Source organism: Lithobates pipiens, unplaced genomic scaffold, assembly GCF_037356315.1.
Source record: "Lithobates pipiens isolate NorthernLeopardFrog02 unplaced genomic scaffold, aLitPip1_a1.2 Scaffold_1, whole genome shotgun sequence".
Taxonomy (NCBI): Eukaryota; Metazoa; Chordata; class Amphibia; order Anura; family Ranidae; genus Lithobates; species Lithobates pipiens.
In genome coordinates, this window is record NW_027507685.1 from 180,219,956 (window position 1) to 180,240,149 (window position 20,194).

The 20,194-nt window shown below is 44.9% G+C and overlaps 1 protein-coding gene across 2 annotated transcripts in view; it reads left to right on the forward strand.

The window, feature by feature from the left end:
* The window catches only part of IDH3G (isocitrate dehydrogenase (NAD(+)) 3 non-catalytic subunit gamma), a 188,325-nt gene that overhangs the window by 52,985 nt on the left and 115,146 nt on the right, over positions 1 to 20,194 (forward strand). For both annotated transcript variants that reach the window (XM_077478977.1, XM_077478979.1), the window contains 2 exons: positions 17,441 to 17,556; positions 17,636 to 17,696. In XM_077478977.1, coding sequence (XP_077335103.1) covers positions 17,441 to 17,556; positions 17,636 to 17,696 — 177 coding nt within the window. The remainder of the gene's footprint in view (positions 1 to 17,440; positions 17,557 to 17,635; positions 17,697 to 20,194) is intronic.

The window sequence follows — 20,194 nt, forward strand, 5'->3', positions numbered from 1 at the left end:
GGTATAGAGTGTGGAAGGATGGGGTAATTTGAACCCCTAGATATTTAAGAGAGGAAGTCTCCCAACGATAGGGGAAGGCCGAGCGCAGATGAGCCCCTTCAACTAGGGGCATATTAAGTGGGAGGGCTACTGACTTGGATGCGTTTATTTTGTAGCCCGAGATCGCCCCGTGTCGGCTAAGTTCTGCGTGTAGGTTGGGTAAGGAGGTCCTGGGCAGGGTCAGGGTGAGGATGACGTCGTCAGCGAAGAGCGATATTTTAAATTCCCTGCCCCGAACCGAGACACCCCGGACATCCGGGTTTCTTCTAATGGCCTCCGCCAGGGGCTCGACACAGAGAGCAAACAGCAGAGGAGAAAGCGGACAGCCCTGGCGGGTGCCATTAGTGATAGGGAAAGTCGGAGAAATTGCATACGGGGTCTTAACTTGAGAAGTGGGGGTGGTGTAAAGGTGTTGTATAGCGTGCAGGAAGGGACCCCGGAAACCCATGCGGGTTAGTCGCCGTCATAAAGGGCCAGCTCAGGCGATCAAACGCCTTTTCCGCGTCTAGACTCAGGACCAGGGAGGGGCGACCAGTCTTGTTCGCTACGTCAATGAGGTCAATAACTTTCCTGGTGTTGTCACCTGCTTGTCGGAAAGGTACAAAGCCAACCTGGTCCTTATGGACCAGGGCAGGAAGGATTGTATTGAGGCGGTTGGCCAGGATTTTCGTAAAGATCTTAAGGTCCGAGTTCAATAGGGCGATAGGCCTATAACTGGCGCATGAGGTCTGGTCCTTGTCTGGTTTAGGGATAAGGGATCTAAAGGAAGCCAACATCTCCGTTGGGACCGGGGCCCGTGTGAGGAAGGAATTGAACAGATTGGTCATGTATGGGCTCAAGATGGGTAGAAACATTTTATAGTACTCGTATGGGAAGCCATCTGGACCCGGAGATTTGTGAGCTGGGAGCGCCTTTACAGTCGCTGCCAGTTCCTCATCGGTGATGAGGGCGTTCAGTTCCTGGAGTTCCGCGTCCTGCACCTGGGGCAGTGTCACGTCAGCTAGGTAATTGGCTATGCGGTCAGCTAAGTCAGGGGTTGGTGGGTTATGGGGTATGTCCCTCTTGTTATACAGGTCCGTGTAAAAGTCAGCAAATGTATCTGCGATATCCTGCGGGCGAGACAAAAGGTCTCCCCCCACGGTTTCTAATTTGGGAGGGCGCGGAGGCTTGCGTGCGATCAGCCAGCTTCCTGGCCAATAGGGTCTGCGCTTTATTGCCCTTATTTTCCCAATGCTTTTAAAGGGTGTCGCATACATAGCAGATGCATCAGCAGAATTGGTCTGCATGTCTGCTAGATCCCCTGCCTTGGCTAATTCAGCCAGAAGGGCGCTTTGGTTAAAGACATGGCAAGGGGATGATGCTTCAAAGATCAAACTTTGTGGTATTCCCTTCACGGGGGATTTACTGTTCGGTCCAGACCTGCAGTTTGTCCTTGATCAGACAGCGGATAAAAAGAAGGCTTTTCCCTTTAAAGCGGAGGTCCACCCTAAAATGGACCTCCGCTCATCGGAATCCCCCCCCCTCCGGCGCCACAATCGGCACCTTTCAGGGGGGAGGGGGGTGCAGTTACCTGGATAATCCAGGTAACTGCACCCACTTCCGGGCTAGCTCTCTGCGGAAAGGGGCGTACGTTACGCCCCTTTCCGCAAGCGCCCGCCCCCTTCAGCAAGTGCCCCGCTGCCTGCTGGGAAACACACAGCTCCCAGAGGCAGCGGGGACCGTCCGGATTGCGCCGCGCGGCTCGCGCATGCGCAGTAGGGAACCGGGAAATTAAGCCGAAAGGCTCCATTTCCTGATTCCCATACCCAAGATGGCGGCGGCAGGACCCGATAGACGAGCGAGCGATCGGCTTCGGGTGCCGACATCGCGGGCGCGCTGGACAGGTAAGTGTCACTATTTAAAAGTCAGCAGCTGCAGTATTTGTAGCTGCTGGCTTTTAAAAAAAAAAAAAAAAAAAAAACGCGGAGTCCCGGTGGACTCCCGCTTTAAAGAAAAAAGTGGGGGGAAAATCTAAAAAGAAGACTCACCCACAAAGGGAGTTTAACTTTCAGAGGACAGAGTCCCAGAGAAAAGTCTGGACCAACAAGGGCAGAGGGCGTGGCGGAGCGATTTTTCGCCCTCCTGAGCAGTCCCAACAGTGCCAATGACAAGTTAACCCCAGTGGGAGGAAGACAGTGGGAGTCGGTTACCTCCAATCCTTTTATACTAGGCATTATAAGGAGGGGGTACAGACTGCAGTTCTCAAGTCCCCCCTCCAACACACACACAGGTTGCTAATCACAGACCTACCGAGGTGTGCAGAGAAGTCGGCAGCCCTTCTGACTTCTCTGGATGATTTGGAGCAGCAGGATATAGTATCACAGGCTCCTCCGGGGGAGGTAGCCAGAGGTTTTTGTGGTCAGAAAGCCTTCAGGCAAGACCAGGCTGGTCCTGAACCTGAAACCTTTGAATCTGTCAATCTGTTACAAAAGGTTCCGGATGGATTTCATTTTTTCCGTGAACACTGCTGCCTCCAAGTTGCTTCATGGCGTCCATAGATCTAATAGACGCCTATCTGCACATTCCAATTGCCGAACGCAGCCAGAGGTTCCTCAGGTTGGCAGTAAAGTCTGGGTCAGAAGTAGTACATCTTCAGTTTCGAGCCCTCCCCTTGAGGCTATCCTCTTCCCCCCCCCCCCCCGGATATTCACCAAAGTTATGGTGGAAGCTATGGCTTTTCTGCGACTCGGGAATCTCAGTGGTAGCATACCTGGACAACCTGCTCCTGTTTGCATCTTCACGGGTGCAGCTAGTTTAGGATTTGCAGGTAGCAAGAAATGTTTTGGAACAATTGGGATGGCTCTTAAATTTGGAGAAATCCAACCTGGTTCCATCGCAGAGAGTGACGTTCCTAGGGTACGTTCTAGACAACTCAGCAGCGAGTCTTTCTTCCAGAAGAGAAAATTTGGCTTTGGCAGTCCTTCAAAGCAATCAACAAATCTCTATAAGAAAGGCCATGTCAGCCTTGGGACTGCTGACGTCGTCCCTTCCAGCGGTAAGGTGGGCAGGAGCACACTTTAGCCCCCCGCAGCTTTTCATTTTGAAGGTTTGGGATCGTACTCCGAATTCTCTGGTCTCTACGGTTCTCATTCCAATAAAAGTAAAGAGGTCCCTGTGGTGGTGGAGAAGAGCAGCAAATCTATCTCGGGGTCTAGAATGGGTACTTCCAGTGTCCAAGGTAGTCACAATGGACGCAAGCGGCACGAGTTGGGGAGCACACCTGGAGAAAGGTCTGGCCCAAGGATCTTGGAGTTTCGAGGACGCAGGGAAGTCCTCAAATTGGAGAGAGCTGAGAGCCATCTTCTTGGCTCTAAGGTTTTTCCAACAGGAACGCCAGGGACATCATGTCCAGGGCCGTTCGGAGAATTCTTCAGTGGTTGCTTACATCAATCGACGGGGGCACAAGAAGCAGCTCCCTTTGCTCTCTAACGGAAGCAATATTCAGCTGGGCAGAGGTCACAGTGTGCACTCTATCAGCAGTACACCTGAAAGGAGAGCTAAATCGGAGAGCAGACTTCCTCAGCAGGAAGAAGTTGAGGGAGAGCGACTGGGTCCTGAATCTGGGAATCTACAAGATGATTGTCTAGAGGTGGGGGAGACCGTTTGTGGATCTTTTTACGTTTTCTTTTGACACAAAAACTCCTCTATTCTTCTCTCTGAATCGGGGAGACGGAGCAATAGTAGTGGATGCTCTTTTTCAGAGATGGCCTTTTACCAAGTGCTATGCCTTTTCCCCTCCCGTGTTGTTGCCGGAAGATCAAAGGAAATTCCAGTTAGAGAATACAACCCTAATCTTGATAGCCCCACACTGGCCCAGGAGGCCTTGGCTTTCTGTTTTAAAGAAGCTGGTGGTGGAACCACCTTGGATACTTCCGGTCAGGGAAGATCTACTTTTTCAAAGCCCAATCTGCTGCCCTCAGGTGGAGAGGTGGAGTCTGGCAGGCTGGCCACTGAAGAGGAGATGCTGAAAAAAAAGGGGTTCTCTGAAAGGTTTATAGGGACTCTTCTGAATTCTAGAAAGGAAGAGACACTCAGGATTTATTTGAAGGTATGGAAAAAATTCAATTCCTGGTGTGCGGAGAGCTCCTTTAACGTTCAGAGTCCAGTAGCAGTGCTGGAGTTCCTACTGAGGGGGGCAGATAAGGGACTGGCTCTCAGTACTCTTAAAGGTCAGGTTTCTGCCTTAAGTGTTTTTCTTGAACAGCAACTGGCAGCGAATCCTTGGGTTTCCAGGTTCTTTAAAGGTTTAAGTAGACAGAGACCAGTCGGTTTACATCCCTTTCCAGTTTGGGATCTATCTTTAGTTTTGCAGGCTCTTACAGAGGATCCTTTTGAGCCTATCAGTTCTTGTACGGTGAAATTTTTAACCCTTAAGACAGTGTTTTTGGTAGCTATCACTACCGCGAGAAGGGTCAGTGAGCTAGAAGCCCTCTCAAGGAGGGCACCTTTCCTTCAGGTTTTTCCGGATCAGATTATTTTTAAAACTGATCCGGCCTTTTTGTCGAAGGTAGCTTCAAATTTCCATAGAAGTCAGGAAATCTGTTTGCCCACATTTTGTTCGAATCCTGTGAGGGAACAGGAACATGTCTTCCACAAGTTAGATGTCAGGAGGTGTATATTAAAATAACTGGAGATTACGGAGCAATTCAAGGAAGTCCGATTCATTTTTTTTTTCTTTTTTAGGGGCTAGGAGGGGGGTCTAAAGCCTCTAGAAATACTATAGCCAGGTGGATTAGGTTGTCAATCAGTCAGGCATATATATAGCAAAGGGGGTGGAGGTCCCGGAAGGTATTAGGGCCCATTCCACTAGGGCTATGGCAACGTCACAAGCAGAGTGGGCTGGTGCTACACCCAAGCAGATCTGCAGAGCAGCAACGTTGTCAAGTTTTAAGACTTTAGTTAAGCACTACAGATTGGACTTATTGTCTGCCCAGGACCAGGCCTTTGGGCGTAAAGTCCTGCATGCAGTGGTCCCACCCTATGGTAAGTGCTCGCTTATCCTCTCAAGTGTGCTGTCCTGAAAGACGAAAGAGGGAAAATCGAAGTTACGTACCGGTAACGTTTTTCAGGAGTATTTCAGGACAGCACCGGTACCCACCCAAAATAGGGTCTTACCATTAGGACATAAGAGCATCAGGTATGTGTAATTTTTTTTGATGTATCTTTGTCTCCCTAGTCTGGTCGGAGGTGCTCATGCAAAAGCTGAAGGGCTGGAGGGAAGGAATGGTTTTAAAGATCTGATGGAGGCGGTGTTTCCTGAGAAGGGAGGAGCCGAGGTCTCTCGTGTGCTCTCCTGAAAGACTCCTGAAAAAAACGTTACCTGTACGTAACTTCGATTTTTTTTTTCTATTTCTTTTTCCTCTTTGGCTGCGGGGTGTGCGGCGCCAGAGCCCCGCTCCCGTGGATCGTTCTGAGAGGCAGAATGACAGTCTGCCTATGTAAACAAGGCAGATCGCCGTTCTGCCATGGATCTCCATTTCCCCCCCATCACAGCACATTCCCCGTAGTTAGACACACTTAACCCTTTGCCACTAATGTTAACCCCTTCCCTGCCAATGTCATTAGTACAGTAACAGTTCATTATGTTTTTAGCACTGATCACTGTAATAATGTCACTGGTCCCCAAAAAGTATGAAGTGTCAGCTGTCCGATTTTGTGATTTCAGATTTCCGTTCCACAAAAATTGCTAATTGTCGCCATTACTAGTAAAAAATAAAAAATGAATTCCATAAAAATAGTTTGTAGACGATATAACTTTTTCCCAAATCAATCAATATACGCTTTTTGGGATTTTGTTTTTACCAAAAATATGTAGCATAATACATATTAACCTAAAAGGATGAAGATTATTTTTTTTTTAATTGGGTAAAATATGTTATATAGCAGAAAGTGTGTATATATAAAATCGCTCGCTCTCTCTCTTTTTTTGTTTATAGTGCAAAAAATAAAAACCACAGAGGTGATAAAATGCCACCTAAAGAAAGCTCTATTTGTGCGGAAAAAAGGACATAAGTTTTATTTGGGTACAGTTTTGCACAACTGTGCAATTGTCAATTAAAGCAACGCGGTGCAGTATCTCAACAAATGGCCTGGTCAGGAAGGGAGTAAATTCTACCGGAGCTGAAGTGGTTAAAGAAAAGAAAATGTATAAAAGAGTTAAATTGAAGTTAAAATATAACCTCTTCACGCCGAGCGCACGCAAATATGCGGCCTCTGCGCTGAGTGGGTGCACATTTGCGTGCAATAGCACTGATAGAGCTGTGCTAACTGAAAGCTCCCATTCGCTGCTTGCAGTCGTGAGCTTTCCAACCATGTGACAGCCAATCACAGTGGTCACATGACCATAATCCCCGCCCTGCCTCCCAGCATTCAAAAACCCTTAAAGGGCTGGCAGGCACCAGCTCCTAAGGGGTCAAAGCACCTCCGCTCCATACCCCCTCCTCCACTCCCCCACCCACATGCAACGGCAAACGTGCACGTAGGTCTCGCATGCATATGTAGTGATTGTATCTCACATGTGCGGTTCACACAGGGGCAACTCGGGATCTGACTTCAAGTCGCGCTGTTGAGAAAATTAATGATAGTTAATGGAGCCGTCTTAATGTACACTACAGCAGTCGCTCCGACTTCAAAAAAGGTTCCTGTACTACTTCAATCCGACTTCTAGGCGACTTGTACCGATTGATTTCAATGGGTAATATAACTGGGTACTAACATTTATAGGTATAGTTGATCCAGGAAAAATCTGATTGCCTCTCGGTGGATCAGGAACTAGATGGACTTGGGTCTCCTTTTTTCAACCTGACTACCGTATTTTTCGGACTATAAGGCGCACCGGATTATAAGGCGCACTAGCAACGACCGGCTGATAAAATGGATATTTCCATATATAAGGCGCATCGGACTATAAGGCGCACCGGATTATAAGGCGCACTAGCAACGACCGGCTGATAAAATGGATATTTCCATATATATAAAGCGCATCGGACTATAAGGCGCACGGTCGATTTTGTGAGAAAATTTAGGCTTTTACGTGCGCCTTATAGTCCGAAGGTTTACGTCAAGATGACAGATACTGTTAACAAAGAACTCCAGCGATGTCAACAGGTCATATATAAGGCGCACCGGACTATAAGGCGCACGGTCGTTTTTGGGAGAAAATTTAGGCTTTTACGTGCGCCTTATAGTCCGAAAAATACGGTAACTATGTAACACATGATACAAATGTTATAAATTCATTTGCAGTTGAGTCAGTAAAATAAGTATTTTATCTCCTACCAACCAACAATAATTCTGGCTCCCACAGAATGGCTACAGTATGTGGTCATGTGGTACACAGATTAATCTTGTCAATTTAAGAAGGTGCTCCTAATGACAACTCGTTATGTGTATAAAAGACACCTGTCCACAGACTTTCTTCCATTCAAACCTACCATCATGGGCAAGACCAAAGAGCTGTCAAAGACTGTAGACCTGCACAAGGCTGGAATGGGCTAAAAGACCATCAGTAAGAAGCTTGGTGAGAAGGAGTGATTATTCGCAAATGGAAGAAATACAAAATAACCATCAGTTAGCCTCAGTCTGGAGCTCCATGCAAGATTTTGCCTCATGGTTGTAAGGTTGATCATGAGAAAAGTGCGGGATCGGTCCAGAGCTACACAGGAGGAGCTTGTAAATGATTTTAAGGCTAAAAAACAAAGAATCCTGCGAGCCACCACTAGCCAGATGACCAGTAAATATATAGAGAAAGGTTAGCGCCAGTAGCTTTCCACTTCCCGCCCGTGCTATAGCCGAAAGACGGCTACAGCACGGACGCTAACTGCCGGGAGGGCATCCCTGGACGTTCTCCTATTTACTTCCCCTCTGCGCGCCGCCACGGGTGCGCATCGGGGAAGTTCTGTGCTGGCTGTGTCCCTATCACAGCGGCTGTTTACAGCGCGATCGGTGTGTCCAATGAGAGATGATCTCATATGTAAACATATGAGATCATCTCTCAGCGCCGCTCTCCCTCCTCACAGACAGAGTGTGAGAAGGGAGAGATGAACAGCTGCAGCGGCCGTAAGTAAAAAAAGAAAAGAAAAAAGTGCCATCCTCGCCCAGTGCCATCCTTCCCCCAGTGACACCTGTTGGCACTAACAGGTGGCACTGGGGACAGATAGCACTAACAGGTGGCACTGGGGACAGATAGCACTATTTGTCCCCAGTGCCACCTGTTGTCAGTGCCATTTGTCCCCAGTGCCATCTGTCAGTGCCACGTATCAGTGCCATTTGTCATCAATGCCACCTGTCAGTGTCACATGCCATCAATGGCACTTATCAGTGCCATCTGTCATCAGTGTCGCGTGTCATCGGTGCCACATATTGGTGCCTTTTTTCATCAGTGCCACGTGTCATCAGTGCCACATATTAGTGCCATCTGTCATCAGTGCCACGTATCAGTGCCATCTGTCATCAGTGTCACGTGTCATTGTCCTGGTGCTCCAGGGCCTTCAAAATTGTAATAGGTAGTCAACAAGTTAAATTATGTAATTTATGCTCCTAGAACACCTGATGGCGCTCCCTGCATGTTGGGCCTCTCTATGTGGCCAGGCTGTGAAAAAGTCCCACACGTGGTATTGTAATACTCAGGAGGAGTAGCAGAATTTTTTGGGGGGTGTAATTTGTGGTATACACATGCCATGTGAGAGAAATAACCTATTAAAATGACAATTTTGTGGAAAAAAATAAAAAAAATAAAAATTTTGCAAAGAATTGTGGGAAAAAATTAAAAACATCAAATAGCTCGCTATGCCTCTTACTAAATAGCTTGGAATGCCTACTTTCCAAAAAGGGGTCATTTGGGGGGTATTTGTACTTTCCTGACTTGTTCGGGTCGCAAGAAGTGAGATAGGCCACCAGTACATCAGATGTGATGAATTTTGTGCGATTCGCACCACAGCTTGTGGACTCTCTAACTTTCACAAAGACCAAATAATATCCACTAATTTAGGTTATTTTTACCAAAGACATGTAGCAGTATAAATTTTGGCCAAAATTTATGAAGAAAAATTAATAATTAGCATAATTTTGTCACAGAAACAAAGAAATATGCGTTTTTTTTTTTTTCAAAATTTTCGGTCTTTTTTCATTTATAGCGCAAAAAATGAAAACCCCAGAGGTGTTAAAATAACACCAAAAAAAAAGCTCTATTTGTGGGGGAAAAAAGGACAAAAAATTCATTTGGGGACAGTGTTGCATGACTGAGTAATTGTCATTCAATATGTGAGAGCACCGAAAGCTGCGAATTGGTCTGGGCAGGAGGGGTGTTTAACCACTTTCAGACCGGACCATTTTGCTGGTCAATGACCAGAGGTCTTTTTACAATTTGGCACTGCGCTGCTTTAACTGGTAATTGCGCGGTCATGCAATGTTGTACCCAAACAAAATTTGCGTCCTTTTCTTCCCACAAATAGAGCTTTCTTTTGATGGTATTTGATTGCCTCTGCGATTTTTATTTAAAAAAACCGCAAATTTTGAAAAAAAAAGATATTTTCTACTTTTTGTTATTAGAAAAATCCAATAAACTCAATTTTAGTCATACATTTAGGCCAAAATGTATTCAGCCACATGTCTTTGGTAAAAAAAAAAGTCAATAACTGTATATTTATTGGTTTGCGCAAAAGTTGTCACATCTACAAACTAAGGTACGTTTTCTGGAATTTACGCAGCTTTTAGTTTACGACTGCCTATCTCATTTCTTGAGGTGCTAAAATGGCAGGGCAGTACAAAACCCCCCCAAATGACCCCATTTTGGAAAGTAGACCCCCTAAGGAAATTGATAAGTGGCATGTTGAGCCCATTGAATATTTTATTTTTTTGCCTCAAGCGATTGAATGACAAAAAAAAAATTTTTTTTTTTTTTTTTTTACACAAAGTTGTCACTAAGTGATATATTGCTCACACATGCTATGGGCATATGTGAAATGACACCCCAAAATAAATTCTGCTGCTTCTCCTGAGTACGGGGATACCACATATGTGGGACTTTTTGGGAGCCTAGCCGCGTACGGGGCCCCGAAAACCAAGCACCGCCTTCAGGCTTTCTAAGGGCGTTACAGTTTTGAAGGCCATAAAATGCCAAGATGGCACAAACCCCCCCCCCCCAAATGACCCCATTTTGGAAAGTAGACACCCCTAAATTTAGGGGTACACTAGAGAGACTAGGTAATAAATGGCGGGTGTCCTGAAACTATAAAAAAATAACTAACCAACCAGCGTCACCTGTAACAGTTATATGGTGATCACTGGTGAAAGGGTTAACTAGGGGGCAATCAGGGGGCTTTATGCGGTAGTATATGGGGGTCCCTGGCGCTATAAAAAGCTGCAGCGAACCTAAATACCTACCTGCCTAACTAGCGTCACCTGTGACACTAATACAGCGATCAGAAAAATAATCGCTTATTAGGCTGGGTTCACACTGGAGCGATGCAGGAACGCCACGAATCCGCGGCGGGTTCCCGCATCGCATGCCTCCCGGCGGCAGTTCACACTGCCCTATGCGAACTGCTGGGAGTGTCAGTGAAATGTTAATGACACCCCCAGATCAGTTCGCATATCGCAGTGCGTTCTGCAAACTCGGATCGCATGGTGTGAACACCCATGCGATCCGATTCTGCTGCGGACCAAAAAAAGGGTCCCGTGCGAATTTGCGGCGGGTGCGATGCAAATTCAGCCATACTATCTGTATGGCTGAACTCGAATCGCACAGAGATCGGATGTGATTTGCACTGCAGTGCGGTGCGAATCACATTCGTTCTCATAAACCGCTGCAATGTGAACCCAGCCTTAGTGACACTGGCGACGGGGGGTGATCACGGGGTTAAACCTTTATTGGGGGGGTTAGGGGGGTACATTAGAACTAAAGGGGGCTAACCCTAACTGCCCTAACAGTTATTACAGTCACAAATGACACCAATGCAAAAAAAAAAAAATGACATTGGTGTCACTGTGACTGGGGGGCAGGGGTAATTGGGGGGGGTGATCGGGGGGGTGTGAGTGTGCCTGGCATGTTCTACTGTGTAGTGTCGTGTTGGTGCAACTCACCGAAAAATACCGACACGGAGGAGAGATTACATCACTTCCTCTCCTGTGTTTACATTACAGGAGAGGAAGTGATGTCACGGAGCATTTCTATTCGTCGGTAGCGATCGCGAGGGGGTGGCCATGAATGAATGGCTGCCCCCTCATCCCGGATCGCTCCCGAACGAATACCGACCGCCGCAGGCACCGGGGGGGGGCCCGATCGGGCCCCCCACCCGCGGGAAGGCGGGGACGTATATATACGCCCATATGCCTGCCCGTGCCATTCTGTCGACGTATATCATCGTGCGGCGGTCGGCAAGTGGTTAAGTGCCCAGTAGGCAAGTGGTTAAACACGTCTCACAAATCGTGCAAGCATAAATGAGTAAATATTACATCGCACTATAAATATGATCTCATCAAAAATAAAATAAATATGAAAGGTATTGGATCAATATAAAATACAGCAGCTAAAATCAAAATAGATTATTAAAAAATTTAATTGAAAAGTGCTGTGCTAGGTATTCCAATATTGGATACCAAATGCATGCATAACCTAAAAACGCACAAATATTGACCAATGGTGAAGTGCCAGTAAATAAAAAATAAAAAAAGGGAGTGGAAACTTAAATGCACAGTAAATATATAGTGCTCATGTGAAACATTCATAAGATTCAAAAAGTACATAACATGGACTTTTATGAATGTGAAAAAAATATGACAAGTATTAACCACTTCAGCCCCGGACCATTTTGCTGGCCAAAGACCAGACCACTTTTTGCGATTCGGCACTGCGTCGATATAACTGACAATTGTGCGGTCGTCTGACGTGGCTCCCAAACAAAATTGATGTCCTTTTTTTTTTTCCACAAATAGAGCTTTCTTTTGGTGCTATTTGATCACCCCTTCGGTTTTTATTTTTTGCGCTATAAACAAAAATAGAGCGACAATTTTGAAAAAAACTCATTATTTTTTACTTTGTTATAATAAATATCCCCCAAAAAATATATAAAAAAATTTTTTTTCCCCTCAGTTTAGGCCGATACGTATTCTATATATTTTTGGTAAAAAAAAAAACGCAATAAGCGATTGATTGGTTTGCGCAAAAGTTATACCGTTCACAAAATGGGGGATAGTTTTATGGCATTTTTATTAACCATCTTCCTTTTTTTTTTTTTTTTTTACTAGTAATGGCGGCGATCAGCGATTTTTATTGTGTCTGCGACATTATGGCGGACACATCGGACATTCTTGACACATTTTTGGGACCATTGTCATTTATACAGCAATCACTGCTATACAAATGCAGTGATTCCTGTGTAAATGACACTGCCAGTGAAGGGATTAACCAGTGGGGGGCAGTGTAGGGGTTAAGTGTTCCTAGGGGTGTGTTACTAACTGTTGGGGGCTGGGCTTTCTTTTAGTGAACACTGATCTTTGCTCCAATCACATGGAGCAGAGATCAGCATCACTTGTTGCTAGGCAGAACGGGGAGATGCTGTTTACAACGGCATCTCTCCGTTCAGCTGCCCCGTGAGATGAGAGGGTATTCCCGTGGCGGTCAAGTCCGCTGGACCCGCGACCGGACTCACGGGGGTCCCGACCGGCGACGCGCTCGCAATGGCAGGGCGGCATTAAAGATTGGACGTGCCTGTACGCCCATATGGCTGCCCGTGCCATTCTGCTGACGTACATCGGCGTGAGCTGGTCGGGAAGTGGTTAAAGTGCTTGTGTGCAGACAGTGTCCTGCTGTGCTTCTAATCAATACGCTGAGTCCATGTAATCACAAAAACAACTTGATAGGTAAATGTGCCAAGGTGTCCTCCCTTCAGTGATGCCCTAGGTAGTGAACGCTCACCTTAGAGTGTGCGACATGGTGATTAAGCTAAGTCTAAACGTGCATTAGAACCTCCTCTTGGCTCAGAAGGTAAAAACTGCAGCCAGGGCTCCTCGGTGGAATACCTCAGTTTTTGGAAAGGTATGGGGGTGATGTGCATCTCCTCCTATGGCAGGTAAACTGTTCCTCGAGCCGTCCTGTCCCCTTCCTGACGCGTATTCGATTTAGGGAATTTGTATCTACTTCAGGGGGAATATGGAGTTTTATGAACTTTTTGAATCTTATGAATTCGTTTTTTCACATGAGCACTATATATTTACTGTGCATTTGATTTTCCACTCCCTTATTTAATTTATTTACTGGCACTTCACCATTGGTCAATATTTGTGTGTTTATGTTATGTATGTATTTGGTATCCAATATTGGGTGTATAGTGCATAATACCTAGCACAGCACTTTTCAATGTAATTTACCGTATTTATCGGCGTATAACATGCACCCCAAGTTTAAGTGGGAAGTTTAAGGAAAAAAAAACTTACATTAAAATGCCCATCTGCAGCCTTGCCCAGTGCCTTTTGCAGCATTTCCATTTTAAATTTGGTGCCAATTTCTACTGACTGTGAACGGACAGCAGAGAGGAGCAAGCGGAGCCAGGATACAGAAAGCCGAGCGTACTTCAGCTTTACTCGGCTCCTCTCGTGGTCTCGCCCACCTCCACTGATTGCGAGAGGAGCGAGCGCCGCTGACATACAGAAAGCTGAGTGTACTTCAGCTAGAATCGGCTCTGCTCAGTCAGGGGCTGGACTGCGAGAGGAGCCAAGACTAGCCGAAGTACATTTGGCTTTCTGTATGTCAGCGGCGCTTGCTCCTCTTGCAATCAGTGGAGGTGGGCGGGACTGCGAAAGGAGCCAAGTAAAGCCGAATGTACTTTGACTTTTTGTATCTCGGCTCTGCTCACTCGTTTCCATACAATCAGCAGGGATCGGCGTATAACACGCACCCACAATTTCCCCCTGATTTTAAGGTTAAAAAAGTGCGTGTTTTATACACTGATAAATATGGTAATAATCTATTTTGATTTTAGCTGCTGTATTTTATATTGATCCAATACCTTTTTATATTTTATTTTTGATGCGATCATATTTATAGCGCAGCGTAGTATTTCAATAATTTTAAGGCAGTTGGGACCACAGTCTCCAAACAAACCATTATTAACACAATACGCTGCCATGGCTGGAAATCCTGTAATGCCCACAAGGTCCCCCTCCTCAAGAAAACACATGTAAATGCCTGTCTGAAGTTTGCCAATGAACATCCAAATAATTGAAGAATTGTGAGAGTGCGGTGGTCAAATGAAACCACAATTGAATTCTTTGGCATAACCTCAACTCGCTGGGTTGGGAGGAAGAAAAATGCTGACTGCGACCCTAAGAACACCATCCCTACAGTCAAGTACAGAGGTGGAAACCTGCTTAAAAGGCAAATGGCTATCTTTATTACAAAAGTGATTTAAGAAGTAACAAATCAATAAAAGTATGCCGAACAATAAAGCGTTATGACATACAACATGTTACAGTACATATTCAGGGATACCCTTGTCCGAGATATAGCATAAGGAATTGCCAAAACACCATTGACTTGGTCAGTCTGGGTATAATTGGGACAGATTGCAATGCGTTTTCAGGAAGTGCTCTTCAGAGAGGAGAGGAGTATACCATATCTATTATACAATCACAGCAGTATGTTCATTTTACATAGTATACATTTTTTTGCATGTTTATAACATGATAAACTAGTCCCAAGGTCATACTTGCTTTGTACACAAACAAGTTAACTACAAAAGTGTAGAGTAAAACCACTGGTCAATCAGGCTGACTTGTGTTTTGCTATCCCATCAGGCGTTCAAAGAGAGGGGTGTCCCATGGTCCACCATGCAAAGATTAGAGCCATCTGGTACGTGATAGACATACATCAATGGTGTTCTAGAGTGGGTACCCCAAAAATCCAAGTCTACCCAATGTATTGTAATAAAAATAACATTGCATGGGTATATAAAGTGTGTGTGTGCGCACGCATATTAAAGTGGTTATAAACCCTTGAAATAAGAAAGAAATAAAAAGTTTCCTCCAGCAAGGCAATATAATGTGCTAGCGTCGCACCACATATTAGCACATTATGAAAGGCTTACCTTGAAACTAAGCCCTCCAGCAATGCACTCTTGCTGCTGCAGAGGCTTCCATCTTTACCTGATCTTCCTTCTGGGTTTGCAGGCTGTGGCTACTTACGTGGTTTCAGCCATGGCACACAGCTCTGAAGGAACGGCACGGGTATGCTGCTCCTTCAGGGTGCATTTATCAGATATTCATTTTACCTGTAGGTAAAAATGAAAGGAAAGTTTACTAGCACTTTGAACAAAGAGGAAGGGGGGGGGGGGGGGAGAAGACGAAGGAAGGGGCAAGGAGAAGGAAAAGAGAAAAAGAGTAATGGGGAAAGGAATAAAGGAAAAGTAGCTGTGAAAAGGAAGTGAGAAAAGAAAGGAGTAGGAAGAAGAGGAAAGCAAAGCGATGGGGAGAAGAAGAGAAAAGGAAGGGGGGGTTAGATAAGTGTGGGGAAAAAAAAGGGGGAATAGACAAGGGGAGAAAAGGGGGGGGCAAAGGAAAGGGGAACAGGAGTGGGAGGGGAAGAACACACTGAAGGCAGGGGAAAGGGAAGGAAAAAAACGAAAGCGTAGAGGTATATAGGGTTGCAGCTAGGGCAGGGGTACTTACCAGCTGAGTATGAAGAATGTGTCTGCCTAGGGGGCAGCCAAAATGGATGAACCTACCTGTATCTGCATTTAAACATGCACCAGCTCTGCCCCTCCTAGCTGGGCAACCCACCCGTACCTGAAAGATTGTGCCCGGGACCCCGCTGTTTTTCCTTCCCCTTTATTTTTCCCTTCCCATCACATTTCTATTTCCATTTTGTATGTGATTCAATTTTTATAAATTAAGCCACCTTTTTAAAGAAGATATCTTTCCCAAAATGTGTATAAATATTTGGACTGGGTGTAAAAGCAAAACATTTTAATATACAAAACCAACACATCTCAAATTGAAAAAATTCTGTATCAGAGATATATATTAGTTGTTGAGATAAATACATTTTATAAATGCTCCATAACTTTGATAGAACATTTTGAATGAGTTGTGGCTTTGATAAATATGATCACATTAAAACATTTTTTTTATCTAGATCGGTGATGGCAAACCTTGGCACTCCAGATGTTTTGTAACTACATTTCCCATGATGCTCATGCACTCTGCAGTGTAGTTGAGCATCATGGGAAATGTAGTTCTAAAACATCTGGGGTGCCAAGGTTTGCCATCACTGATCTAGATATTAAATGTGCAGGAAATGTTTTCAGATGCTTAAAATTCATGGGGTGTATGTGTGTGTTAGAGATCATAAGTACTTATCCATTTATGAGAAGAATGGTATAGGGGTCAAGAATGGAGACCAGTATTTGGAAAGGTAACCTCATAGGTGTTAGATGCTTGTTGGACTTGGGTAGAATTGGTAGTGTTTTTTTTTTTTTTTTTGTACAGAAATAAAATGCATTTGGGTACCTAGTAGTAGAGCCGCATGAATAATCGTTAAATAGAGATTCTGATTATACCCCCCTCGCAATCTTAACACAGCATAGTCCTGATTCAGTACAGTGTTCTCTGCTCACTGCTGACAGCTGTCAAAAAAAACGGGCAGCCTGTCAAGTTTATCACAACCTGGCTTAGGTGGAGATAAGGAGAAACATTGTAATGCTTTCTTTTAGATCAAAGGGATAAACAAGGTCAGTTTAACCACTTTGTGCCCGTTCACACAGGGGCGACGCCACTTGCAGCGCGACTCACAGACGCGACCTGCACACAACTTCAGCAGCGACTTGCAAAACGACTACTTTATAGAAGTCAATGCAAGTCGCCTGAAGTTGCCCCAAAAATAGTACAGGAACCTTTTTCTAAGTCGGAGCGACTTGAGTCGCTCCTATTAGAACGGTTCCATTGTACAGAACAGAGCGCGACTTGTGAGGCGGCTAAGTCGCCTGACAAGTCGCGGTAGTGTGAACGGGCACTTACTGTAAAGACTAAACCTTTTTATGATGCTTGTTGCTTACAAGTTAAAATCAGTATTTTATAAACATTATATATATTTTTTTTTAGCAGAGACACTACAGAATAAAATGCCGATGGTTGCAATACTTTATGCCACACTGTATTTGCGCATCAATCTTTTAAACGCAATTTTTTGGGGAAAAATATATATCAATTTTAAAGACTAGACTGTATTTTTTGTATAATGTAAAAGATGTTGCGCTGCGCGAATCGTGATCTTTATTCTAAGCAAAAATTTTTTTTGATTTTGGCCAGAATTGTGCAGCTCTAGTACCTAGCTACGTTATTGTTTATTATGCAATCTGTTCACTTTCAGACATGCTTGTGTGCCAGTGGACTTTGAAGTAGTAAATGTGAACTCTACTGCCTCAGATGAAGATGACATTCAGAATGCTATTACTGCTATTCGAAGAAACAGAGTGGCGCTGAAAGGTACGAATGCCTCCTAATGTTTTCTTTAAATTTTTATGAAGTGTTGACAATGAGCATTGATTTTGTTTTCTGCCATCAGGTAACATTGAGACAAACCATAACATGCCTCCATCCCACCGCTCCCGAAATAACTTACTCCGGTAAGTTGTTTACTATTGTAATCAGTTTAATTTTACTGTATCTATTAAACATTGCTTACTGTTTTTGTTTTGTGCAATTTGAATTAACCCACGCTTTCATTCTCTTTGACATTGGTCATAAGGACAATGAGAGAACCAATCCTACTAATGGTGACACCGTGTAAAAAAGCTTTTTTGTAGAGAGTAATTCAAAAAAGCCCACATAGTCCTCCACCTAAAGTTATTAAAACGTTTTACAACTTTACTAATTATTTGTGTAAAATAACCATGATCTGAGAGACAACTTTAGGATAACAGTGAGGTAAGTAATTCATGCAGTTCTCAAGCCAAACCTAAACTGCCCTAAAACCTGTGTGTGTGTATGTATATGTATGTATATGTATGTATATGTATGTGTGTATGTATATATATATATATATATATATATATATATATATATGTGTATTCCTTGAAGGGAAGAGGGGAGAATAGATCTAGTACTGTGCACAGCTACATCTATTTTCCCCTTTTCCTCTTCAATCAGTGCTAGAGCAGGAGCCATTGGCTCACAGCTCTGCATCCAACAACTCTGCCAGGCACAAATCCTGCTTCATTGCCTCCAGCTGTCACCAACCAAGCACCGACCCCGAAGTGCCCGTTTCTCTGATTGGCTATATAGCATCACATTACGTGCCGCTTTACCATACAAGCTGTCCAGGAGGGAGAGCAGGCCTCTACAAGGCAGAGCTGCCTGTACTGGGAAGATCACCAGAGAGTCGGAGAGACAGACAGGACGGTCACTGATGATCATAGAGGCATGCAGCAGCAAGGGATGTTTGCTTCCGTTCTGTTGGGAGACTAGGGAACATGTCCTCCAGGCTCCAGTGCTGCGCCTCTAATTATGCTATTGGTCAGACGGAGCGGTTGCCTGAGACTGTGTTACATGCTGCAGCCTGTCAAGCATGTAGACATGAAGGGAAACCAGTATTCGGGTGACCTGAGCGGCAGTTCACCCTAGGTGGCTGTCTGGTTTGCCTAGTGGTAGCGCCGGCCCTGACCGTTATTTATATTACTGGGAAGTGTTCCAGTCAGAATTGCTCATCACCAAAAATGTTGTGCCTTCAACAAAAGTCAATCGATCAACTTCTGTCAAGTGAGGACTGAGGCATGCTAATCAAAATGAGCTGATTCCAGGAGCCTGACCAGCAAACGTGCAAGATGCCCACATAAGAGCAGGACCGAAAATGCACGTGTCTACCTGCTTCCTATCGGACTCCTCAGCGACCCCCCCACTAGCTCCACTGAGCCATGGCACGAACAAGAAGACAGCCGCTCTCGCGGAAGCTCATGGAGTACATCAGCTGCGAGGGGCAGCGGTGACTCACACAGCAGCACCAGCGGCTTTCCCTCTCTGCAGCCCAGACAGATGGCCAGACGAGATCTAGCTGATCCTCCACCTCCAGAATCGGGATTGCCATAGTCTACACCAGGCTCCCCAGCTTCTAACAGCCCAGCCAAGTCCAAGATGAGATTGGACCCCTCAGCTTCAGATTGTGAGGTGAGCCATGCTTCTTCCTCTTCTATACCTCCCACGCTAACCCTGCAAACCTTCGCAAAAGGACCCCATTGCCTTATTCCTCACTATAGGACAACCTGTTGATGGACACCATACTAAAAGACATGTTAATGTCATTACAAAGTTCCGTCCAAGAAGACGTGCTTTCTTTTATGCATAACTTTGGCCACAGCATCACTGTAATGGATGACAGAATTTCCCATGTTAAAACTAACATTGGCGATTATTACTACCCCTGTAAATTACAAAATTGACACCCAAGAAAGCCATATGCACGATAAGTGGATAAAAGATGAATTGGCAGATTTAGAAGCTCCCACCGCAATAACATCAAGGTCCGCAAAACACCGGAATCAATCCAACCCCCTGACCTATTTTCTTATGCACACAGATTGATCCAATCTCTACTGCCTGATCTAAAGAATATTGAATTTGTCACTGACCTCATTCATAGACTGCCTAAACCATCCTTCTTACCAAACAGTCCCTAGAGATATGATGTTCAGAATCCATTTCTACCATGTTAAGGAACAACTTATGCAAAGAATGAAAGCACTGGGAGCTCTACCTGACTGAAATGCGCAAAACTACAAATTTTTGCAGACCTCTCTCAGCACACATTAAGTCGCCACAGACAACTCAACGTTGCACAAAAGCACTACACAATCACCACATTCAATATCGATGGATAATACCAGCCAAAATGTCCATTACCTACAAATTAACCAAACACACAGCATCCTCAATGCAAGAAGGCCTGCACCTACTACAAAGATGGGACATCTTTCCCGAATTGGATGATGCCCCACCCATGGATTAAAGCAATGAGGAGAATCGGAAAACTTCCCATTAGCTCAACACGACACCAGACACCGCTCTCACTAAAAAACAACCGTAGCAATTCCTACACCTAAGAGGTCCTGTGCGATGTGCACTTTTTTTA